Source organism: Gossypium hirsutum, chromosome D12 (genome assembly GCF_007990345.1).
Source record: "Gossypium hirsutum isolate 1008001.06 chromosome D12, Gossypium_hirsutum_v2.1, whole genome shotgun sequence".
Classification (NCBI taxonomy): Eukaryota; Viridiplantae; Streptophyta; class Magnoliopsida; order Malvales; family Malvaceae; genus Gossypium; species Gossypium hirsutum.
In genome coordinates, this window is record NC_053448.1 from 61,396,185 (window position 1) to 61,421,895 (window position 25,711).

General features: G+C 33.0%; 4 protein-coding genes across 14 annotated transcripts; 1 reads left to right on the plus strand and 3 right to left on the minus strand.

Moving 5' to 3' along the window:
- Nucleotides 1-304: 304 nt before the first annotated feature.
- On the minus strand, nucleotides 305-5,536 carry LOC121224390 (kinesin-like protein KIN-10C). Of its 8 annotated transcripts, none has more exons than XM_041107659.1 (17): nucleotides 5,150-5,526; nucleotides 4,883-5,051; nucleotides 4,592-4,795; nucleotides 4,308-4,494; nucleotides 4,001-4,206; nucleotides 3,653-3,900; nucleotides 3,477-3,531; nucleotides 3,243-3,299; nucleotides 3,082-3,129; nucleotides 2,515-2,601; nucleotides 2,342-2,426; nucleotides 1,728-2,023; nucleotides 1,591-1,637; nucleotides 983-1,004; nucleotides 832-900; nucleotides 691-729; nucleotides 305-592 (listed from the first exon to the last, which is right to left on the minus strand). In XM_041107659.1, exons 1-17 carry the CDS (start codon nucleotides 5,317-5,319, stop codon nucleotides 548-550), a joined length of 2,034 nt encoding a protein of 677 aa, XP_040963593.1. In that variant the 5' UTR covers nucleotides 5,320-5,526; the 3' UTR covers nucleotides 305-547. The 8 variants fall into 8 exon arrangements, with proteins under 8 accessions (XP_040963593.1, XP_040963595.1, XP_040963594.1 ...); XM_041107661.1 differs by having other exon boundaries at nucleotides 4,883-5,048; nucleotides 5,150-5,515; XM_041107660.1 differs by having other exon boundaries at nucleotides 1,728-2,020; nucleotides 5,150-5,514.
- A 3,163-nt stretch (nucleotides 5,537-8,699) lies between these two features.
- On the minus strand, nucleotides 8,700-13,102 carry LOC121224391 (uncharacterized). 3 transcript variants are annotated; one of them, XM_041107667.1, is made up of 6 exons: nucleotides 12,317-13,078; nucleotides 10,654-11,438; nucleotides 10,437-10,495; nucleotides 10,146-10,274; nucleotides 9,814-9,949; nucleotides 8,700-9,161 (listed from the first exon to the last, which is right to left on the minus strand). In XM_041107667.1, the coding sequence occupies exons 2-6, from the start codon at nucleotides 11,356-11,358 to the stop codon at nucleotides 8,817-8,819; spliced, it is 1,374 nt and encodes a 457-aa protein (XP_040963601.1). In that variant the 5' UTR covers nucleotides 11,359-11,438; nucleotides 12,317-13,078; the 3' UTR covers nucleotides 8,700-8,816. The 3 variants fall into 3 exon arrangements, with proteins under 3 accessions (XP_040963601.1, XP_040963602.1, XP_040963603.1); XM_041107668.1 differs by having other exon boundaries at nucleotides 10,654-11,413; nucleotides 12,317-13,077; XM_041107669.1 differs by having other exon boundaries at nucleotides 9,092-9,722; nucleotides 12,317-13,102.
- Nucleotides 13,103-16,539: 3,437 nt separating this feature from the next.
- Nucleotides 16,540-18,277, plus strand: LOC121224392 (60S ribosomal protein L36-2). Of its 2 annotated transcripts, none has more exons than XM_041107671.1 (4): nucleotides 16,540-16,692; nucleotides 17,304-17,407; nucleotides 17,759-17,958; nucleotides 18,068-18,277. In XM_041107671.1, the coding sequence occupies exons 2-4, from the start codon at nucleotides 17,306-17,308 to the stop codon at nucleotides 18,099-18,101; spliced, it is 336 nt and encodes a 111-aa protein (XP_040963605.1). In that variant the 5' UTR covers nucleotides 16,540-16,692; nucleotides 17,304-17,305; the 3' UTR covers nucleotides 18,102-18,277. The 2 variants fall into 2 exon arrangements, with proteins under 2 accessions (XP_040963605.1, XP_040963604.1); XM_041107670.1 differs by having other exon boundaries at nucleotides 16,550-16,692; nucleotides 17,301-17,407.
- Nucleotides 18,278-19,076: 799 nt separating this feature from the next.
- Nucleotides 19,077-24,926, minus strand: LOC121224393 (cleavage and polyadenylation specificity factor subunit 2). Its single transcript, XM_041107672.1, has 18 exons — nucleotides 24,672-24,926; nucleotides 24,423-24,591; nucleotides 24,134-24,230; nucleotides 23,775-23,901; nucleotides 23,564-23,685; nucleotides 23,318-23,412; nucleotides 23,068-23,219; nucleotides 22,812-22,869; nucleotides 22,614-22,721; nucleotides 22,042-22,294; nucleotides 21,251-21,435; nucleotides 21,041-21,133; nucleotides 20,481-20,579; nucleotides 20,013-20,144; nucleotides 19,878-19,922; nucleotides 19,619-19,786; nucleotides 19,464-19,538; nucleotides 19,077-19,343 (listed from the first exon to the last, which is right to left on the minus strand). Exons 1-18 carry the CDS (start codon nucleotides 24,818-24,820, stop codon nucleotides 19,242-19,244), a joined length of 2,229 nt encoding a protein of 742 aa, XP_040963606.1. The 5' UTR covers nucleotides 24,821-24,926; the 3' UTR covers nucleotides 19,077-19,241.
- Between the last annotated feature and the right edge of the window lie 785 nt (nucleotides 24,927-25,711).

Below are 25,711 nucleotides of genomic sequence, written 5' to 3' on the forward strand. Positions count from 1 at the left end.
GTATAATGTTTAAATCAATTTATAGGGTGGTTTTATTTGACTATATGGACCAATTATCGATTATTAAATTTTATAATCAAGTGGATTGATTTAATCGAATTAATATTTAATTTTTTTAATTATTTTAAATATATTTATATTTATATCATTTTAAATAAATTTGTTAATTGAACTAATTGATCTATCTGAACTGCTTAACAATGAAACCAACTAATGTTAATCAGTTGAATTAGATCAATTAGGTTGAAAAACCCTATCGGATTAACTGCACACCTATATATAAAGGCATCTAAAACTCAAAAAAGAAAGAAAGAAGACAATATTTTAAATACAATTTAATGAAAACAAACATCAAACTTCATGCCGGACAGTTTGTGTACAACATTTTCAAGTGAAAAAGCACACCGAAAGAAAAATTAGAAAATATCAGATATTAAATAAAAAAGGAAAGCAAAATAATACAATTTGGCAACTTCGAGTTGCCTGTTGAAATCGAACATACTTTCTCCTTGGGGATCCGATTCTTCAGTAATCCATCCCTGAAAGGTTAATTGTAAAGCTCTCCAATTTCCTTTTTCATAATTCCTTTGATCTGAATATGAAATACAAACAACCAATTCAAGCAAAACACAATTTTAGCACAAAACAAACACCCAAGGTATATATGTGGAAATAGAATTAAAAAATTACCTGCTTTGCCGAGAGTCCAATTTCCTTCAAATCATCAAGCTGTAAATACAATTTTAGTTATTAGTTGCTAAGTTCTTCATTCAGAAGGTAAAAAGACAAACCATAAACCAGCCAAACAACTGAACTAAAATTCTTGCTTACATCCTTAAAAGGTTCAGGTGATTCTTCACGTAGTTCAAGAATGTATGTAGCTCTCTTCTCTCCAATTCCCTGAATGAAAAAAAAAATCGTATATTTAGTTTGCTTAGGTCAAAAGCAAATAAAAAACTAGTATTGATAGTTACAATCTCACCTTTAATCTTTTCAAGTCTTCTCTGTTGATAAAGCAGAAAAGAAAAAAAAATTATTAGTTTATTGAATTTCAAACAATAAATGTGAGATTAGATTTGAAAAACTTGAATTAGATTTTCGAAATATGCTGCCTGTTTACTAAGGTATTATTTTTTTTAGGATAAAGTAACATTTAGTCCCTGAATTTGGTAACTTTTCTCAACCTGGTCCCTAAACTTTTTTTATCATATTAGTCCTGGAACTTAGTAACTTTTCTCAATTTAGTCCCTGAACTTAGATTCAAGGTTTGGTAACGTGGCACTCTGAGGAAAAAAAATTGGTGTTTTTTTAGATTTTATATAAAATTTTCAAGTGATTATGTGGCACAATTTCAAAGTACCATCTCATCACATCTTAACGAAATCCAAGTTCAATGACAAAATTAGGAAAAGTTGCCAAGTTCCAAGATTAATGTGGACCAAAGAAAAAATTAGGGATCAAATTAAGAAAAGTTATCAAGTTAAAGGACTAACTACTGCTTCATCCCTTTATGAAAGGGCAGAATTTAAATTAGAAATGATAAGAGCTTATGAAGTCCTAAAATTACTACTAAAAAACATATATACTTACTTGCTAGCTGTATTTAAGAATCTGAGATATTCATCAACAAGAGAATTCTGCAATAGGGAAAAAAAAATTTTAACAGGGAAGAGTCAAATAATTAAATATAGAAAAAGATTCTAATATGGTTTAGATCTGAAATCCACCTTCATTCGAGAACTACGAGCACTAAATGCCTTCCAAGAATTGCAACTGGTGTCCATAATTTCCGATTTGTCATTTATTAGTAACCTTGGCTCTGGAGTCTTTGGCTCCAAAGCTTCTGTTGAAACTTGACCTTCAAATGAAACATCAGTCTTTGGTGGTATTTCTACACATGACGGAGTTGAAGAATAAAGCAATTTCAGATTATTAGACAACTCTTGTAATCGTGCACTGATCGGTGGTGATGCTTCCTTGTTGACAAGTAAAAGGTTGTTCTCCTTATCTATGGTTTGATCTGCTTAAAAAAATGCCACAGATTATTAGCATGTCATCCTTATAGTTTTGAAAATCGGATCGGCAGTAGAACTGAACAGATCATTGGTTCCCGATTTAATCGGTTCAATTAATTGATCCGATAAATTAATTAAAAAATTATAAAAAATAGAGAAATCCGATTCAACTGACTTTTTAACCCAATTCAATCAATTCCGAGTGAATCACTCAAAAACCAATTGAACCTTTTGCCCAAGCCGGTTGTTCGTCCAACCGGTCCAATTCCAACGACTTTACTACTGAAATGGATTTTTCATTTTGATATGCTATAATCTATATATACCTGCTTCAATAGAAAGTGCCTTTGCATTGCTATCAATATTTGGAGTGGCTTTATCATGATTATCATCCTCATCAGTCACAGTAACCTTGAGAATCAAATAACAAATTTTAATAGTAACTAATCTCCTTGAGTATATTTGAATAAGTGTTTAAACACAATTTAAATTTAATCACCTTATCTAGTATCTTGGTTTCTTGTGTAGTAGCCTTAACTGCCATGTCACTTTCTTCTGCACTAAAAGCTTGCAAGGGGAAATGCTCCTGAAAAGAATAAATAAAACCAATAAGCATGGAAAAAAATATCATTGATATTGTAATCTAGTATCACATGTGTAATGTCATACCAGTTTGTTATTTCAGCGTATTACTCACAAAAAGGTCGATTAATGGATTTAATTGTTGCTATTTGTGTCAAGACTAAAATTTTGAAATTCGAAGAATATATGAATTAAGAAATATTCAATTTGAGAACATGGAGTAAACCTATAACTTTACATATACTACATGACTAATAACATAATTTAACTAAACAGATTTAACAATTGGGTCAAAACTAAAATTTCAAAATTTTAAGAGCACGAAGACTAAAATTGACCAATGACACAATTTAAGCAGAGTACAAGAACTAACGGCACAATTTGACCATTTTAATATCTTCTTTGCAATCAATGATTATGTACAAGAAACAAGATTTGAACTTAGTAACACGTCTGAGTTTTAAAGTCTACAAAAGAGGTTTACCTGTGTATGAGATACTACTACTTCTGAAATACTAGAAGAGTCCTTTTCCTGCACAAAATGATGATAACTTTCCCAATCATAAAAAGATTCAGAAGCTGATTCACATTCTTAGATGCATATTTCTTTACACACCAGATAGAATGAATACAAAAAAATGTTACCTCTTTTTGTATAGCATGTTCAGTAATGGTCGAGACATTTTCTAATGGCAAGCTTTCCTACTTTCAGATATAGAAGTTTATCATTTAATGAACCTTAATTTCATCATATTCAATGTATTATTTTCTTAACTTTATAGAATAGCAAAACATTCCATTTTTTCATGCAAATTAAGTAAAAGAGATTCGAAGAAGCTAGAATCCTTTCTTAGGAAAACTGAATACCTTCTGAGATACCTTCTGAGATACCTTCTTAGGTTTGGTTGAATGGCATGCTTCATCAAAAAGTTTCCTTCAAATTATGAAAAGAAAAAAATTATGGAACCTTGAAATTACCAATATATAGAAAGAGCAACAACCATGACGAAAATATTATATATCTTGACGCAAGTAGGAGAGGTGTTATTAAGTACCTTCCTTTTAGAGCTGAAGCCTTAACATTGGCTTTATTTTCCAGAACTCGCACTCGATTTCCAATCGGTTTTGACGTAGTTGCAGAAACAGTCCCGGCTAAACGGCTCTTCCTTGAAGAAGAAACCACCATAGGTCTCACCATGCTTTTAGCTTTCTTTGTTGAATCGGGTATAGTCTTAGAGCTGCCTTTACAAGAACGAGAAGCTAAATTTGCCATGTACATGGAATCTTGGCAAAAGGATGGATTCTACACTCAAAGAAGTTAAAACAAAATTAATGTGAATTGCAAACAAAATTTGGGAAAAATAAAAAAAGTTGTAAAATAAATCTGGAACTGAAAATCTCACCAAGCAAGTGATCATCAAAATCTTGTTTGTCCCTCCCAACGAATCACGCAAAATTCGAGTTAGCTTACTTTCGCGATAAGGTACATACCTTTCATTGGCATTTAAAGCATACACAACATTGTGTAAGGCATATATGGACTTATTTATTTTATTATTCTCCAAGAGATTATCACTACCAGTGCTTTTCCTTTTGGCATCCTCATAACCTGGTAAATGCAAAAAAAAAAAAAACCAGCTAGAGGATGAACATGGCTAATTTTTAAGCTACAGCAGAGAAAAATATGACTGTGTAACTAAAAATTGAAACCTGCCAAATCAACAAAGTTCATCTTCCCAAAAGGAAGAGCATTGGATTCATTGCCCCGAAATACATGAATGATTAAGCCTTTGTGACTTCTATGATGAGGTTCAGCTATTATCTTCTGGGATTGTTTATGTGAATTTTGATTCGAAAGATATAGTTTCTGAAATTCTTCAATAGATTTCACAGGAACCTACAAAAAGAAGTGAATCAATCAATAAACCGAAAGGTAAGCTAAACATCACTAGAGAAACTTCCATTTTCAAAATAAAATAGCTTATATAACTTGCCTGAGAAAGTCCTTTAAGTTGAATTTTGCCGTGAGCATCATCCTCCAATATCGAAACTTCATGCCTATCTGGAGCTAAATGATCATAAGCATGGTCTTTCAAAATCTCATAGCATGATACGGCTATTAACTTGCTACTTTCCTCTGCTATAGAAATGATTTCAGCCATAGCTAGTACTGCTAAACCTGGTTTCCCTTCCGAACCCTTCAAAATTTTAAAATTCCATACTTAATTTTCTCCAAAAATTTTGTAGTAAATTATTTAATAGCAATAAAAAGAATATTAACTGACCTGAATTGTAAAAGTCTTTCCGCTGCCTCTTGCTCCATAAGCAACGACGGTGGCATTATAACCATTAAAAACATCTTCAATAAGTGGCTTTACTTCCTTTGAAAAAATTAAATCATTTCCCTCGCTTCGATCGTAGCAATAATCCAATTCGTACGATCCTTTACGACTGCTAAATATTTTCGATCGAAAAACAAAACAACGGTAACTATCATTTCTTGCTTTCAGCTTTCAACGATAAACTTAAAAAAATGTAAAATAAATCGTTACCTCGTAGATTCATCTCCAAAAGAAACAGCGACAGTTTCGGAATCATCTCCCTTTGGTCTGTGAACTGAAATCCACTTTCCAGAAGCTTCGTTGACGGATTCCGGTTCCAGATCTGTGAAGCCTTTGATTTTCGCTATCACTCGTGCCTTTCGACCTCGATTTCGTCCCATTGTAAAATAACTTTATTTTTTGCTCGCTGAAATTTCTTCTGTTTTTCGAATTCGAATTTCGTAGTTGAAATTTCGAGTGATGGAGATTTTGATTTAACTTTATTGAAAATAAAATGTAAGGTTTAAAGAGAGGGAATAGCCGTTAGGTTTGAATTGGTTTTCAAATTTGGTTGTTCTGGCGCTGAGGCGCTCTTATCTGGCTCTTCCCTTTTAAGGCGTTGGCGATTTTATTTCATTTTTATATTTATTAGCCAAAAAATCCTCGGCTTTTCTCGTACGCTTTTCCTTTCTCAAACGATGCGTTTTGTCCTACTTTACATCAGTCAGGAAAACGTTGCCGTTTACTGGCGGAAAATAGACGACGAAAAAAATGGATAAATCACACCGCATCACGCTATGGTCCATGTCAGCCAATCGAGCACATGGTTAAAATTAAGATTCAATAAAAATTAAATTAAAAATTACAACACGTGGCTAGATTATCGGTCTAAAACGTGATCAAAGCAAATATTTTTATTTTTAATTAAATTTAACTTTTAATGTTAATTATAAATATATTTATTTAATTAAAAAAGATATGTGTCCTAATTTGATTGGTTTAGAGTTTTTTTTTAAATGAGAGTTAATGGTTGGTACATAACGAAATAAAACTTTAGGTACCTATTTGACCAAAAAACTTTAGGTACCTAAATGGGAAAAGTTAGATAGTTTAAGTACTTATTTATCATATAAGCTTATTAATTATTTGTATTTGTTAATTTTTCTTATTTTTATAATTTGTCTAATTATACTTTATTTTTTTTGAATTTTTAAATTAATAATAGTTAAATTTGAAATTAATCATTTGATCGATTCAACCATCAGTTAAGTTCTAAACTTTAGAAAAAATTTTAACTGAATCATCAAATTATTAGCGTTTTATAAAGCATATCTTTTTATCTTCCTACCTGTTAATTTAGGTGTTAAAATATCAGTTTGGGTCTAATGTGGAACATATTTAAACTATATATGTACTTATGTCATGGGTTGCGCATGAGAGCCTCCAACCATAACGAACTTGTACGATCCATCGCATTCAAGGGAGGTCGTTTGGCTCAATCGGACTGGTTCATTGCTTGGAGAGATTGAAAGCCCATCTTCGGAGCTTGGTAAATATGAAAAGTGATATTCAAAGATATGCTTGACAAATATGGAATGTGATCTTCAAATATATGTGATCCTAGACATTAAATGTAATATTTAGAATATATGATTCTGTAATATTAGAGATTTGATATCTAGAGAGCTTTTAATCTTAGCCATTAATGTATTTTGATCTGTACTGTTGATTTTGGGAGGCTCAGTTATAAATAGAGGCATTTCCCCTCATTGTAATTCATTCAATTATTAATAAAATTTTGAGAGCATTCACTCAAACTTTTATCTCAAGTGTTCTTGTTTTTCTGTGGCTTTTGTCCATCTTTCAAGTTCGTTCCTACTTCGTTCTTCTATTGTTCTTCGTGGGTGTATTAGAGGAAATTCTGTTGAATCCTCAATTGTTGCAAGTTAGGCTGACTTAATTGTTTTGGAGCGAAGAAACTGCTTATGGATGCATGGATTGCGTGGAAAAAATCTAAGTCTGTGACACTTATCTATGGTTAGTTAAGGTCTAACATGTTAAAAAAACAAAATATCAATAAAATTTAGAAATGTTATTTTTAAAAAACATGTCAAATTAAGCTATTTATGTAGCAAGTACACACGTGTTTACAACTTGATTTAAATGTTTTAAATTCTACCTTAGATTTGGATTGCATTTAACATTCAAGCTAATGGTTAAGCGGTAAAATTACCATGGAAACCTCTATACTAGGAGTCGAATTGCATTTTACCCCTCTATTCAAAAAAATGAGTAAAGTAGTCCTTATACATTAGATTAAAGAGCAAATTGGTCATTTCTGTTAAAAATTTAATCCATTTGTATCGTTAAAAATTGATGTTGTTGACGAAATAACTAAATAGTGACATGTGGCATGCCATGTGTACTTTATGCTGATGTACAGGGACTAGCTTTTAACAGCAAAAGTATATGGAATTTTTAATTGAAGGATTAGTTTGTTCTTTAATCAACAATTTACTCTTTAATCTAACCTAAAATGGTTAATTTGTCTTTTTTGAGTAGAGGGGGTAAAATGTAATTTGACTACTAGTACAAGGGCCTCCATGATACTTTTACTAATTAAGTTGAAGAAAAACTTGATAGATATGATAGTAGTACTTTAAGGACTCAATTAAAATATTCTAAAATTTAAAGATCAACTTAAAATACAGACTATAGTTTGATGATCTTTGATGCAAGTAACAAAAAAATTATTTGTATTGTCTTTTCATTTTCCCAGTAATTTCATTTTCGCCGTCTCTTCTCCTTGTGTTTCCACAGTTTTCTTAACCTCCAAACATTAGGTTTTAAGAAAATGGGCGAGGACGGAGATATTAACGGGGCGAAGAAGATCCCATCACCATGCGACGTTGAGGCTTTAAAGAAGTGTTTGCAAGAAAACAAAGGGGATTACGTGAAATGTCAATCTCAGATAGAAGCTTTCAAGTCTTCTTGTTCATTGAAGAAACCGACCCCATCTGCGGGTTCTACAAGTAGCAGCCGAAGCCATTGATTTTCTGGTTTGATAAGAGTGAAATCCCTTGATTTTGACTGCGTAACCCATCTCCATACTTGCTTTATTGTTACCTTTTCAAGCTTTACTGATCTTTTAAGATGTAGTTTGCACTGTAATTTAAGTAAAATTTGGAACCAGCCAAGAACCCTAGCTTGATACCTATGAATTTTGCCGTAATAATTTCCCGATTGTTATTACAGATCATGATTTTTCTCCTGTTCTGTTTCGAATTCGATATCTTTGTTTTGAAATTGGTTAATTTATGCTATTAGTCCCTGCACTATGCGTAGGTTGTGTATTTAATCTCTACATTTAGTTTGATCAAATTTAGTTATATGTATTTTTCGAATTGGTTAATTTTAATCCTATACATTTCAAATTCGATATCTTCATTTTGACATGGTAAAATTCTGCTATTAATTGTGTACTATGTATAAAATTATAGATTTAATCCATGTTATCCATCTGGATTATTCTCATTCTCAGTCTTTATATTTTTTTCAAAATTCAAAATTTCAGGCTAAACCTGTAATTCTAAAATTTAAAAAACACAGCTTAAAAATAACCAAATTAAAATATATATATGAATTAAATACATATCTTATATATAGTGCAGGGACTAATAGCATAATTTAACCCTTTGAAATTTATTTGCTTTCTTTAGAACTGACCTGTGTTTAGCTTCTCAGGATTCAGGCTTTCAACGATTGCTTGTGATTATCGTAATGAGATTGGAACTTCAGTATAAATTTAATCAATGAATGATGTTGTTTATCACAAATATCCTAATATTTTTCATCTTTTTTTTTTCTGTCCATGTTATTTTCCAAAAATAATTACATTTCACCAATCATCCCTATGTGATTTCTTGAGCACCATATGCCCAGATTCATCTCTATCGAAAAGTCGTTCGATCAATTCGTTCCAGCTTACTTTGCTCTTGCTTTTCCCCGACGATCCAACGGATGACTCGCTACTCAATTTACAGGAGTTGTACTTCTCTACGTCCTCGGACTCGTCGAAAGTTCCGTATTCGGACGGTGGCGAATAAGCATGGGGCACTGATAATGAAACAGCCCTTTGAAGTGCAGCTTTGTACTCTTGCTTGTGTTCTTTTGTTAATGTCTCTTGCCTTTCCATTCTTTGTTTTGCTGGTATCTCCATGATCCTATCTTTCTCTAGCATTAACTAAAGCAAAAAAAGATATAGGGTAAACTACTCTAAGGTCATTAAGCTATTAATAAGTTTAGATTTTAGTCACTTAACTTCAAAAAATTACAAAATGATTATTCAACTATTTGAAAGCTTTCATTTAAGTCACTAAACTATTCAAAAGTTTTTATTTAAGTCATTAGGTTGTTAAGCTTTTTCTTTTAAAAGTTCGGCCAACAAGCCCGGAGTGACGATTTAATGATCAGTACGGTAGATAAGTAACCATCGACAAGTAAAAAAACATACATTAGATAAAAAACGATCTAACAGTCAATATTGGAGATAAGAGAATAAAATTGTTTGGATTTTGGTTTGTAGATTCATGACGTTCAAAATTTTTTCATAAAAAAAACCTGAATGGTCGAAGAAAAAGGGAAAAAGAGCTTTTGATTAGTGCAGGTAGTGTGAACAAAGGTCATGGAGCAGCGATTTTAACAATCCAATGACTTAAATAAAAACTTTTGCATTGTGCAGTGACCAATTTGTAACTTTTTGAAGTTGAGTGATCAAAATTTAAACTTACTAATAGTTTAGTGACTGAGTGTAATTTATCCAAAAAATGTAATTGGCTAAGCTCTATTTGATTTAAACCATTATCATGAACATAAAAATGCAGCTTTAAACTTACATCCATGGCTCTCTGTGATTCTCTTTCAATCCATATTATAGCATGGTCAGATGTGGCGTTACACGAAAGAACTATGTGCTCGAACCTTCCATCCACGGGCACTGCTGTCTTCACAACTGGGGGAAACCTTCCACATCTGCAAGAGCCAAATATAATGGAGGGTGTCCATCAAGAGATCAAAAGTTCTTATGGCGATAAAACTGGCTGTCATACAGCATGTACTGAGTCGAGCCTTGCAAGGCATTCTCACGATGACATCACCGTAGTTAAGAAAAACCCGAATTCACTAAGTATATGGGGGGGGGAGAGACAGTTGTTATGCCTCATTATACCTGAAAGGCTTTCGCTCGACAATGTGATAGAGGCGACCGGGTGCATATAGCCTCCTTGGATCTTTAAGCATCTTCTCCTCAGGTATACAAGTATCCTTCATACATCTCAGGCATAGTAGGCATGGCAAACTGTTTAAATGGGGAACCGAGAGTAAGCATATTTTTATTTGCAACTAGGAAAACCGGTACTTGATTGGGCAACTGGCTTTACAAAAGGATGTTAGCACACTCCAGAGGCCTATATCAGCTATAAACAAAACGAATTCGAAATGGATTATAGTCCAACTATACCAGAAAAGTGACTTGAAAATGTCTTCTAACGGCGTGGCTGTTCGTGGCAAGAAATCATCCTGATACAGAGACATAAGTTCATATCCCAGTATTTAGATAAACATGTCGTGCGGTAGAAATTACAATACTAAAAGTTCTGCGATAAACTGACTGATAGTATGTATCGTAGCTGACAAAAAACAAGGCCGAGCATTGAAGGGGGCGAAAAATAACTTGCCTGAAGAACAATGGAATTAATGACATCTGCGTATCTGACTGCTAAATTCAGCGACATGCACCTAGCAGGCGCGATAGCATAGCACCTGATCCTACTCCTGTTGATGTTTCCAAGTTTATCCTGATGCTGGGCAACCACCAAAGCTAACATGGCTGCTACACCTGACCCGAGAGAATGTCCTGCAAATGTCAAAGTATAATTTGGGTGCTCCTCGACGAGTTCCTTCAAAACTTCACACTCTGCATCTAAAACCCATCCGGCAGCCTTCAAGAGTCCGTTATGAACATAGCCACCATCAAATTTCCTTTTACCCAACTGATTATCCAAAAGCACTTGGTAATCACTTTCTTTTGCCAAATTAAGACCTCTAATGGCAAGAACTATATCGGAATGCTCGTGATCGAGGTATAGTATGTAAGAAGGAGCCCGTCCTCTAGTGTCTTTGTAAGTTTTTCTGAGAATTAACCAATCAGGGTTGATCCCATATCCTCCAGGGGGTTCCCAAAGGGGATGTCGAATATTGTCCTCATAAACAGCTAGAATGTAGCGGCAAAGTCGAGGAACAGGTTCGAATTCTTCGGCGGTTGCAAGACCCCATGTTACACTATCGTGGCCAGCGGTATGCAGGCATCGGTTCCATGCCCATCGAGCACAAGCTAGGCAGTAAATACATTCAAGGAGTGGGAGGCCGCATATGATCGACATCGATGCCTACTCTCGGAGATCGACAATGTAGAGCACGAATTTGCATGTAAAAGGCCTGGAAAACAAGGGAAAGTAGTCCACTAATGTGGGAAAATACCAAACAGGAACTTGGATGAGATACCAAATTCACACACATTCAAGCAGCAATCACTGTACAAATTAGAGGAATCAAACAAAGAAAATTCAAAGAGATTTGAAACAAAACTAGTTGAGGACTTTTATCATACATTTCAACTACAAAGTAGTTACATGAGTACAGAGTGTTCGAATTCAGTATATTGATTTCTGTTATACCTACGACTTGCGAGCTCACCCCGCACCCTACCAACCTCGCGAGACAATACAAATCAACATACAAGTTAAGGGCAACTGTGATGACAAGAAGCCCAAGTCTCTACGAGCCTATAACCTCGCTAAAACACATAGTGGGAACTATACCTCTAACATGAATAGAATATCTCTCTTTCATATCTCACATTTATTCATTGTCCTAACACGACAATCTCATAACTACAGAGATAAGACATTAATAGGTCGTTTGCATTCTAAGGAATATGGAACTAATGCCGGGGCAAGGAGTGGCATATGTGGAAGGAATAAAGGCACCCGTTTTAAGACGCACATTGACTCTCTCGACACTCACACTCTTAGCTTTCCTCACCCTCTCTAACTCCAACCCCCTAAAGAACCCGAATTCCAACTGTCTATAATCACTTATGGCTCTCCGCCCACTAAATGAACCGTGGCAACCCATCCTAATCCCTACTTTCTATCAACAATTTTCAATCATATATAAACCAAGTCCATTCAAAAACTATGCAAAGGTTCCCCTATGATGATACACTACCAACTGAACATACCAAAAAACAAAAAAAATAAAGAATCAATTCAAAAGCAGTCTAAGCAGTACCAAATTAAGCTTCCACACCATTGTCAAGTGTAAAAACAAAGCACTCACCAGATAGAGTAAATGATGACTATAGAAAGAACTGCAACTCGAGGTGGCTCATAAATTGATAGCTGTACAAAGAAACCGATCTGGGTCTCTCCAGCATTAGGGTTTTCAATGTCATAAGCTACTCAGTGATCACAATTTTTGAATTTTATCACTAAAAAAAAAGCAGTTCAGAGCTATAAGAGAAAAATAAAAAAGACCCAAGGTATCAAATTTCTGTCTGATCAACAAAAAAACAACAAATTAGGTTAAAAAGAAAAAGAAAAAGAAAAAGACTTGTTAAGAGTGAAACAAATGGGATCCCATGTTCATATGCAAATGTTCCTTGATAAGAAACTGAAGACAAAAGACATGGACTTTAATTTATGAGGTTTAGGTTGATTGGCGTAATGCTGAGTTGTATTATAAAATATTTAAATTGACAGGCAAAAAAAGTAGGTATAATAAGACAAAGGAAGAAAAATTGAGAAGGCTAGCTAACTACAGCTACAAGCCAAATTCCAGTTAGTTTGAATTAAAAATAAATAATAGTGACCAATGTTTTAAGGTTGCTTTTTGATTCTTCTTCTTCGATAAAAAAAATTCAGTGATTTCAACCCAGAAAGAAAACAGTGAATAAATTTTAACAAGTGTCATATAATACATTGATTAATAATATTTCCCTTAAAAGTATTAGCTGTTTAAGAAATTTTGTTTGGACCAACCGATGGGCTACGAAACTGTGAAGATGAAGGTGAAGGCTGAAGCACGTTACTGTTGATCATCATCATCCACATAACGATCAAAACTCCTGATTCTGGGATTTTTTTTTTTAATCCTTCACGTTGCCAATGCTTGCTTTTATGTTGTTTTTATTTATTTATTTATTTTGGGCTATTAGGGAGCGTTATATGAGCTTTTTTTACCGAGAAGTGGAGAACGTGATACGTGAAGTTGGGTAACTAAACCTTTTTTTTTTAAACATAATTCAGGCAAAAGTAATGATAATAAAAAGGGTAAAGCACAATTAAGATAATAAATTTACGTTTGATCATTCAACTTTAAAAAGTTACAAAATGGTCACTGAATTATTCAAAAATTTTCGTGTAAGTCGATAGGCTTTTAAAATAACTGCTATTATGATCTTATTTGTTCGCACTGTCTTCTCTAATTGAAAGCTCTTCTTCCCTTTTTTTTCTATTGTTTAATATTTTTTTATGAAATAGTTTTGAACATAAAAAATCTGTGAACTAAAATCCACATAACATTATTTTCCAAATCACTGACCTTGACCGTCAGGTCGACTTGGAACTAAGATATGTTCTTCTACTCATCAATGAGTACTAATCCACTGTACCAAATAATTGAATCATTGCTTGGAGCTCGTTAACTGGACTTTAAAAAAAGACTTAACAATTGAGGGACTTAAATAAAAATTTCCGAATAGTTCAGTGACTTAAATAAAAACTTTCATATAATTTAATGATTATTTTATAACTTTTTGAAGTTAAATGATTAAAATGTAAATTTACTAATAATTTAATAACATTGAGTATATAGTTTACCCTAATAAAAATTATTTCCAAAAAAAACTAAAAAATATATTATTATTCTGTGTTTATAGAGAAAAAAGATAATTTTAGAAGTGGTCTAGGATGATGTTATGTATTTTCTTTTAGAAGGTAGTTAAACAAAAATATATTATGACAAAAAAGTATTAAATTTATAAAAAATTTAAAAAAAAATCAAATTATGGTTTAGTTGAAATGATAAAGTTAACAACCTACACTTAGGTTCAAATCTCTCTTTCAGTATATATTTGGCATAATGACAAATTAAGGCCTTAAGGTTTATATCTTTTATCAAATTGACTTTTTTTTAATTAAATTTGATCCTTTGCTTTTAAAAAATTCAAATTTGACCAATAACCTTTTAAAAAGAATCAAATTATTATTTTATTAATAAAAATATTGACTAAAACATTAAATTTTTTAAACATGGCATCCAACATAGGAATTTATGTATACTTCATGTTTTTTTTTAATTTTATGAATTTTTTTAAATATTTTTATTAATTTTAATTTTTTGTTGAGTAGTTTCATGTCAGCATGAAAACATGTGGTTGAAGACTAACATCGTTAAAAAAATAATGTTTTAGTTAATATTTTCATAAAAAATGTAATTTGACTATTTTTGAAAGACTAATAATTAAATTTAGCTAAAAAAAGGATCAAAATGACAAAAGACATAAATATTGAAGGCTAAATTTATTTTTATGTTTATTTTTATATTTTATATAAAATATAAAAATATATGTTTGAAAAAATTTTACTTTAATAATAGTAAACAAGGTAAAAGTGTCACGGAGGTCCTTGTATTATGAGTTAGATTGTATTTTACCCATTTACTAAAAAATTGACAAATTAATTTAAGCACATTAGATCAAAAAGTGAACTTATTTCTTTTGTTAAAAATTTCATCCAATTCTACTATTAAAAATTGGCGTGACTGATAGAAAAACCTGACAGATACGTTGGTGTGCCATGGGCACCTCATACTGATGTATAGGGACCAACTTTTAACAGTAAAAATAGATGAAACCTTTAACAAAATAATCAATTTACTATTTGTTTGGAAATACATAAATTAATTTATCTATTTTTAATAAAAATGATAAAATATAATTTTTCTTCTAATAAAATTTTTTTATGATACTTTTATAAAAAAACAAAATAATTATTAAATAAGATTTGTGAAGACGGAAAAGGCAAATGGCATTACAACACGCACGACTTTGACAGGTAGACTGGTTTTCTTGGCTGTTGGTACCTAATTTGATTGTTTATTTATTTATTTTTAAAATTTTAATTTAATTATGAAAGTATATGAAAGTTTTAAAATTGATACAATGTTTACAATTATCCATAGCATATTTCAATATCTTAAATAAAAAGATAAACGCGCTTCAGCATGCTCAAACTTACGTATTCTTGTACTGACAATAATATCGATATCAAACTCAATGCTAAGTCAAGACTCAGGGTGAGTCTAGATGGGCGATTGGGTGCGGTGCGTTTAGCTTACTTTTTATCTCACACTACAGTATCGCTACAATATCTAATCTCATCGCCACTGTTGTTTTTACACTAACTGCATGTAAACGCACCGCCCATCCAAACTCACCTTCAATCAATAATTTGATTCTTTATTTAATTTCACATTTTTTATAATTATTGGTATTTTTTTTACAATAAAATTCCGGTTAAAGAGGAATATTATAGTCCAAGGTGGCACACCAACGCTTCTTTCTTTTTTAAGAAAAATACTATTATTTAACTTTCATAATACTTACCAAATAAAATTATTTTAAAAAACACAAATAAAATTGTTAGGCAATAATAAGTACTCAATTAACTTACTTGACTATAATGTCATAATCACAATTTTTTTTTAAAAGTAAGATACGTTATAAAGATTATCATTTAAATTTATGATTTTTCTTTTGAATAATATTGTTTTCAATTTGTAATGTGAGTACTTGTAATTATATATATATGTTTATTTTTAAAGTTATTATATACCTAAAATAACCCACCAATGATGTATAAAATAATTATATTGTTTAAACAAACAAAAAGACAAAAGTATCTATATTACTTAAAAAACATAAAGATAATTTTAGTCCCAAATATTTATTCGTTTTTGTCACTTTAGTCTTTATTTTTTTTTTGAGTCATTTTAACCTACAACCTTTAAATTTTAGTCAAATTATTTGTTTTTTAATTAAAAAACTGACTGAACTGTCAAAATTTGAATGACATTGTCATGACAGTTCATGTGATACGTTATATATACTTCAGTGTTTACAAGGATGATTTTTCTAAAAGTTTTTATGTACTTTTTTAAAATTTATTGATTTTTCAATATCTTCATTGAATTTTTTGAATTATTTGTGGATTGTCACGCTAGTAGCCGCATCAATGTCGTTAAAATTTTAATAGTTTATCAGTCGGTTTTTTCATCCAAAAACAAGAAAAAAGACTAAATTTTAAAGGTTGAGGGACAAAATGACTTAAAAAAGAATAAGGGTCAAATGGAAATTTGCATAAAGATTAGAGACTAAATTTATCATTATGCCCTTAAGAAAAATTATGGCTTACAAGTCAAGTAATTGGGTTTTAAAATCTAGATATTCTAAGAAGTAAATTGGGTTTAAAAGATTTTGTGGGTCGGGCTCCATTCTCAAAGCCATTATGTTCTTCATTTATTTAGTTTTTTATTTCAGCCCAAAACTCATGTTAGAAACCCTAAAAACCTAGAGTCGGCCATCAATATATTTGTTAGATCACGAATCCAAACCCCTAATTTTAACTCCGCCTCAGATATCCCCGTCTCCACAGGTACATCTCTCTGAGCCCCTTCGCCACTTCTTTAGTATCTTTCTTTTTCATAGCATTTTGCTCTATTTGATTGCTTGGGAAGCGAATTGTAAGCTGAAAAACCATAAATTTCGTGTCAGATAGCTTAAGTTATTTGAAAATGTGAAAGGCTAAGCTCAAATATTGAGCGGGTTTAGCTGGTTTCATCGAGTGCATTGGATTTAAGTTGTGTTCATTATCTGCTGTGTGTTGATTGCTAGGTTTATTTTAGATGATAGGATATTGGCTGTTTTGATATTGGGTCACAATCTTTGGTTTCTGTTCTGATATTGGCTGGGTTTGTTTATTATATATGTATATATATTGGTTTTGCAGCACCATTTTCACGCCATGTTAACTGTAGATCTGGTTTTAAGAAAGAGGTGTCTGGAGATTAACATGCACTTGCATTTTTGTGTTTGATTAACTGTTTATGCTAATATAATTCGGGAAATTAAAAGATTTTTATGAAGGAAAGTACAATGAATGAAGGGTTTGAGTCATTTGAATTCTAAAGGTTATTGAAATGTCGTTTGAATGTTGTGGTTTTCATTTTATTTATATGTATATTCGGTTGTTTGTTTCTAAAGCAGGCATGGCTACCAAGCAGCCAAATACTGGCCTCTTTGTAGGACTGAACAAGGGCCATGTTGTAACCAAGAAGGAGTTGGCACCACGCCCCTCTAATCGGAAAGGAGTAAGTACATCTATATTTAATCAATTCTTTTACATAGAATATTTGTGATCGGGTTTAACTTATCATAACTATTGGTCTTCTAGTAAAAGAGTAAAGGGAAAACTGTATTGGGGAAAAAGATATGTTCCTTGGATTCGGGTATGATTGTTGGATAATGAGTATGTGTTTAACGCGGTTGAATTAAAAAATTTTAAGAATTTAAAAGAAAAATGTATTTGGAGGGCTATATCTCTGTATTTTTGTCTGAATATGCATCCAGCATTTGTACTTTTACTTAAAAAAACTGTAATGTTTGTAAATTGCTATGCTAGATCTGTTATTATGTGTACTGATTTTTCTATTTTATTTCAGAAAACGAGCAAAAGAGTCCATTTCGTGAGGAACTTGATCAGGGAAGTTGCTGGTTTTGCACCGTATGAGAAGAGGATCACCGAGCTTTTGAAGGTCGGTAAGGACAAGCGAGCTCTCAAGGTAGCTAAAAGAAAGTTGGGAACTCACAAAAGGGCAAAGAAGAAGCGTGAAGAGATGTCCAGCGTTCTCCGCAAGATGAGGTAATTATCTCTCATATCCTGGAAAAGCAACATTTATTGTCTTAAGTTTCGAAGGATTTGCAATCGGAAAATGGTAAAATTGTTTCGTTGGTGCAATGTTTTCTTGCAGAGCCCACGGTGGAGGTGCAGAAAAGAAGAAATAAAGCTTTATTTTCTTGGTTTCTTACTGTTGTCGTGCTCGAGTTTCTTGTTTAGGAGCAGCTAGAGGTTTGTTTAGCATATGTTTCATTTTTGTTGTTTTGAGACTGAAATCAGTGCTTTGGAACTTTTGTTTATTTGAGTTAGAGATGAGAAATTGGAAGAAGTAATAACTTTTAAATTTTATGTTTCTTGAATTATATTTAACGCCATTACTATTCTACGTGCAAATTTTGGGTATTTAGTTTTATGGATCTCCATTTTGCCATTAGATGTTAAATCTCTGTGCATACGGCCCCAAGTTAAAAACCACTGAATTGAATCGCGTTTTTATTTTGTATTTAATCTATAATTAAAAATCATTTTCAAAAAATATTATGTAAGAGCTAACGATTATATTGTATTAGATTTAGAATTTAACCTTTTTTAAAAAATAAATTTATGTATTTTTATAATTTTACTTAAATGTTTAAAATTCATAAAACGAAAGTTGAGAAATCTAAAATTGAAATTGAAAAATTGAAAGTCGGATTTTACCTAATTATTAGAAATCGTTCAAAAACGAAAAAAAATTTTGATGAGATCGAACTTAACTCATCCTCATTTGGCGGAACGGAATTATGGATATTTCCAGTACTGATGATGGTCTTGCAGTTTAGATAACACGTGTCATTTGGTAAAACACCTACTTTTGCGTTATTTTTTTATATACCTATCAATAGAACGAAGAGAAGCCGCAATTTCGTTATTTACTATTAGTACAATTCCTTTTACACTATCAATTAGCCTTTCGTTGATAAAAATAATGATTTGCTTTTTGTAAATCTATTGCTGTAGAATCCTACACCCTATAATGTGTCAATGTTAAAATCTAATGACATGAAATGGTCTGTTTCTAAACTAATGTCATAATAAAAAGGATATACAAAAAATACGTATAAATGTGTCTAGCTCTATCCTCTTAAGTAATGACAAAAAGGTTAACAAACAGCAACCTAAAAACCATACAATTTAGTTGGGTAAACAAATTGTACATTCAACCAAAAATGGTATGCTACTGACAAACAAAGTTAATTAGTTTCTGAGCCTTACCAAAGCTGTGCTTTCCATACTCTATTGCATTGTGTATTATTTCATTCCACAACCTAAAGTAAATAAAACTGGGAATATAGATATTCCCGTATCTTGTAGTAATCTTCGCACAAGGGACCTTCGATTATGATTTGCTGTGTACCAGAACCACCACCCTAACACGAACAAGAAATGAAGTTAAAAGAAAAGAAGCGAAGAACAGATCATGACCCATAAAAGAAGATGACGCAATTGGATGATGCCAGACAGGAAAGTCAAAATGCCAAATCGCTTACCTTTTGGCTTGCAACCCCAACTTTGCGTAATGTCACGTATTCACCGCATCGCAACGCCCCTGCAGCAAATTCTACCTGTAAAAGAAGCACCTTTGGGTGTCAAAAGGGGCTATATATTTTCTAGATTGTGTGTAAACAAATATGAAAAGCAGTACCTTGACACCCTTACTGGCAAGAAACTGCTTGAAATCTGCCATTTTCAGATCACCTACAACCACAGATTTATGCGGGGGAGCTGGTGTCGAGATGGGTAGTAACGAGAGCATGTCGTTTTCTGTCTTCCCTACTTCAGCATCCACCCAAGCTATTTCGTAGTCTCCTAACTGATATTGCAGTTATGTTAGACAAAGGGATAGAGATTGAATGTAACTCAAATACGGTTATCAACATCACAAGATTAATTCAATTGGTTACCTTTTTAAAGAGGACATTGCTCATCAACTTCTCAGATAATTGTACCTACATTACAACACAAGGCCAAAAAATGAATTCTGATATTCAAAATGATTGCCTTACATTAAACAAAAAACATGTTCTTGAGTTATATACCTTATAAGCACATAAATCAGATGTGACATCAATTGTTTCTTCAATTTGGGGAGCATAAACATGAGGACAAACATGTTTCAAGCAATGTTGCTTCAAATGCTCTGTTGCCTCTGCTGATCCATGCACCAAGACCTGTTGAGTGAAAAATATATATGACAAAAGGCACCCGCATAAAATAGATCAAAACCCAAAAAAGTTAGGAGGAACGGGGTAACATGACAAAGAGGCATATTTGAATTAATAAATATAGTGCAATGCTGTGTGCAATTGTTCAACAGCTATTACTGCATGTTCCACCTCACAGGATTAACATTTCACATCCACGTATAATAGCATGGTGATGTAATAAATGCATGACAAGTAATAGCACATTGCACAAGGAAAACTTTACATGGACGGCCCATAAAGATGATAAAGCAGATACATAAACTAGGAGTTCCAAACAATTGCCTCAAGAAATATCCTTACAAGCTTTAATGGAGCCACGTGGGCAAGGATTGATTTGACAGAACGACCATCAGAACGCCCCTCATAATCCATGTAAACAAGTGAAGACTTTACTTGCACCTAACCATCATTGCAGAACATTGTTCGGTAAATGGCAAAATTAAGTATATTGTAGTTGACTGGTTCAAAGGCGTCAAAACAATAAGATATGAAATAACAGTTCAGAAACAAACCAACAAATGAAACAGAAACAATATTAAAAGCAACATATTTCACATTGATGTCAGTAACATATAAATCGAAACTAAAATGACCTCGTAAAAGGACATTTGTTCCAGAAAAATAAAGATAATAACAAGGAAGAAGATAATATGACCAGGGAAGAAAAAGAAAATATAAAACTCAAACAATCTGGAAAGGACCAATACAAGTTGAAATGAAAAGATAAAATGCCCATGGGTGCTTTCATGTCATCATAAACAAAAGCAAAGGAATCATCAGTAAGACCCGCAATACCAGTAACTTCATGATCAGTCCAAGCAATTTGATTATAGCATGACTTGAGCAAGAGTAGAACTTACAGTCAACTCGTTAGATATGACTTTTGAAGGTGTTGTGTCAAGTATCAAACTAGCAGAGCCTTCATCAAGTTTTCCATCCATATCCCCACCAGTCTGAGATGCATATATAAACAATTTCATTATTGAACAGTTTCAACAACCCAAATATCAATAGATTAAAGATAGAGAGACATAAAATTCTCAAGCAGATTGCCCGAAGCAGACACTTACACGCGTAGCTCCTTGGTCCATATCTTCATCCTTTATTACATAATCATCAGGATTTATGACCTCACCAAAGTCATCCCAATCAGAAGTATTGTCATAGAAGGGAAACATTGGGGCAACACTAGAGGATGGGGGCACAAATCCATCAATCAGAACATCACGGAATCTGCTCCCATGTTGACCTAACCCTGCAGGGTACAAGCAGATAAAAAGATATCAGCAGAGGGTACACAAGAGGACGTAAAAGATAATCAAACTCTTATTATGCATCATGAATATCCCATACAAGGATACCACATCAGTGCGGGGAGAAACTTCTGGAATAGTACTGAAATTTTTTCCCTTCTAAAATAAATGTAAACCGTCAAGAATCAATGAAAATAAACAAAACCTGGCCACTAGTTTTATCACAAAAATAAAGGAGGGAACTCCTATGTCCAATGACAGGAATTACAGTCAAGGACAGTCCAAAGACAAGTTATTTAAGAGTTGACACAACTGCAGGAATGTACATGGAGAATGGGGACACAAAGGTGAAATTTATCTAAATGCATTTTAGCAATTTATGAGATCTTCTGACTTGTTAGAATCAATTAATATATGTCAGAATATCCCTTTGTTGTGAAACCCTAAACAACCCCTTTCTTAATTTGAATAGGAAATAATCATTCAAATACACAGGAAAACAAGTAACACAAAGCAATAAGAATTGGTTGAACACTCAAAACCCCAACATGTATGTCAGTTTCCAAAAGAAAATTAGACCGAGTAGCTTGTAGGAAATGGAAGAATACCATCCAGTGAGGGATGCTTATTATGAGTGTCAATAACCATTGGATCACTAGAATTGACATCGGTTGCAAGAGAAGCTTTAGATTCTTCCTCTTTGATAAGACTAGCTTTTAAAGCTTCTTCTTTTTTCAACCGGTTCTGTTCTTCTTCATAAGCAATCAACTCCTCCCCAGTCAAAGGAACCCTCCTAGACATCGTGACTTTAACAGCTTTTGGAGGTGGATCTGCCTGGAGCATACGAGCTAACGTGCCAAACTACATATACAGGTCAAAGTATCACCACCTATATATTATGAGGCAGAAGAGATAGAACAATCCTTTGATAAAACAAAATAGTAATTACATGTCAGGTACATTATTTTTACAAAATTGGTACTTTATAAACCTGATAAAAAAGAACTTGGACAACCATGAAACACAAAATAATTCTGACAACAAGTTGAATGACAAAGAGCTTAAAATCTTTGGTCATTGAGTAAATAAACCTCTATTGGCCACAAAGTAGATGCTTATCAACATCTAAACTGAGCATGAATTCAATTAAATTTGATGTCCTCCATTGTGAAGAACTCACCTGGCCCCTTTCAGTAAATAGAACAAGATTCTTGACATCTGCTGCCCACTCAACAAAAATATCATGAGAAAATCCTGCTTCTAAGCTGGCCATGGATGCTAGTATAACCTAAAATAGAAATATAAGCCAACAGTCAAATATATTAGGCTGAGAAAGATCATGGTGATCAGCTGTTTAAGACTGGTGCAATCAACTAACCTTGGGACCATCAGGCACGCTATCAAGTTCACTCTTGCTTGTTAAAAGTTTGATATTCCTGCAAAGTTGGCATAAATACCTTGTATAATTCTCCTCCAAATGAATATAGATATACACAATTTACAGCTCATATCGATTCTACTTTGTTAAGCATGTAAAAATGATAAAAACCAAGGAATAAATACACAATAGTGCAAAGTAAAAGAATAGAATACTAGCAAGTACCGATGGTATCAATAAGAAAAGGAGAACTTACTTCAGAAGAAAAGCATTATCACGTGAAGTTTCAAAGGATTTAGCTATAGCATCACTCATCCACTCAAGAAAACTCTTGACATAATCAATTGTGCTTGCTGAAACATATGTCACAAAGTAGATGGGGAAGTTCAAAGACTTCAATGACCAGTTCTGTTTATATCATGATTCAAACTTTGCAATCGTTAATATGGCTAACCAAACGACTAATAAAAAATCCACCTCTTTCTTACTCAAGCATCCTTACTGACCTCTTCTAAAACCAAGAGAAGTTCCAAGACACGACCAGCGGTATCGACAGGTAGCAACACATTTCCACCACCTTCTAGAGTCTTTGAGATGATTTCTGCAGAAATTTCTCAATTAAGTTTAGCTGTGACCATGGTCCATAAGTGCAGGTGTTGGAGTGCATTAGAGCAGAAAGGATTTGAGGATGTGGAAAAGAACTTTTATTTATATCACGAATTAATTAATTCAACGACAAATACATAAATTACCAACAAAATCTCTGTCCCTCTCCCTTTGCGGCTTAGGAGGTTGATTGTTCAAAGCATTGTAGGCATCAGTTATAAGAACAGCAGGCCGAACAAAAGATTCTAGAACAGTTCCATTCAAATGCCTGATAAAACGGACTCATCTGAGTATATAAAGTTAATCCTCAAAAAAAAACTGCAATCTGTGATCAGATAAAAGATAGCATATATATACTTCTCTTTGCGTCGGTTAAAGTCGACAGCATATATGACATCTTCTCCATCCTTTGTTATTTTCCAAACAGTACCACCCAATAGATGGCCAGCAACATGAGGAGCAATTACGATACCCTCACCTTTTCCTAGAACATTGTAATGGAGACAAAAACAATATACTGAGAAAGTAACATCTTCAAAAGGATTGAACTAAGAGGTTGGGCAATGGCATTTATCTGAACATAAGTTACCACCCACATATAGTACTAACTACCAAGTGTTGCAACCTTCTATTCGCTAGAACTTTCACTGCTGATTAACATTGACCTAACAGGTAATGTAATTGAGATATTTACTATTAAAAAATATATATGTTACCAGATAAATGATAATTCTGCGAGTAGGTTAGCCGAGTTATACTCTGGAAAGCAGCATCAATGTCATCCAGGGAGAACAAATCGAAGTCTGATACTTGCTGCAATTGGGAAAGATACGTAGTATATCAACATTAGTACTACAAACAGAGAAGTTTAACTACAAGGATCAGGTATAACAGTGCAATCCACTAAACACCATTCCCGTACACATTGATGATTCAAAATAAAACTCTTCAAAACAACTAAGCTCCGAAAATAAATCAAATACAGAAATGGAGATAAACTTTCACCTTACGAGAGAGATAATGATCGTACATAGTGAGAAGGCCTAATCGATGAACCGGTTCAGTGGAATAAAAGGGAGCCGAGAGTCCAAATTGTTTCATAGCGTACGGAAGAGCACCGAGGTGGAGCGTGTCCGAATGCGACAGCAACACCGCGTCTACCGTCGAAGCAACCCTGCAAAAAGAACCGTTCCAATGTGAGTTGAAGTCGTTAATTAATAGCCATTTCAAAAGTCGAAGAAGAAGAAGAAGAACCTGGAGAGGGGTTGAAGAAGGGAGGGGTCAAAGAGGTCATTCCATCCACAGTCGATTAAGAAGTTGAAGCCGTCGATTGAGACTAAGTAAGAGAGAGGGTTCTCGTTGTATACTCCACAGAGTGGGGTTACCTGAACCGACGTCCCCATTCTCGCTCGGTGAAAACAGAAGATTCAGGGCTAAGACCCCTAAGTAAAGCTAAAGTTTCAAACCGGGGTGGGCGATTTTAGTGAAGGGCTGAAGCCTGAAAAGTCGTTGGAACGGCGCCGTTTGGAGTTTTCTTTTATAGCGAGTTTCTAATGGTAAATGGTTTAATTAGACGGCGTCGTTTCGTCGAAGAGAGATAAATATTGACGAGAGCCCATGGACTATTACAAGGTAAGAGTCCGAGTATCACATTCCTAATTTATTTTTTATATTTTTAATATTAATTAAGAAAATATGTCAGTTTGTTAACACCATTTGAAAAATAAAAAAATAATAATAACAATTCATATTTTTTTTTCTAAAAGAAAGTGAGCTATTACATTTCAAATCCAAAATATTTTTAGTTTACATACAATACAAAAAGACATGGTGGATTTTCTTTATATTTAGAAAGTATTCTGCTGTATCTTGTAATGGTTACTTCTAATTATTCATATTATTATTTATAATTTGATTGTATTTGCACCTTAAAAAGAAGCTCGTTTTACTATTTTTAAATATTAAAATTTTATTTTACATTTTTATGGTTAAATTTACATAAAAATAGTATGTTTTATACTTTTATTAAAATGGATAGTAATCCAAACTAACTTAGGCTGCAATTTCCATTTATCCAGATCCAATTCAAGCTTAGTTTATTGAACCGAGTTAGTATGTCACACGTAATGACTGTGATAAATTATAATATCATTTTTATTCTTATTAAAATTTTAATTTTTAACTCTTCAATTGAATTGATTTGACCTAAATCTCTTCTATATATAGCAGAGAAAAGGATGAAAATCTCCCTGATATTTTAACCTTTACATACTGAGGATGTTAGTATTACGTAG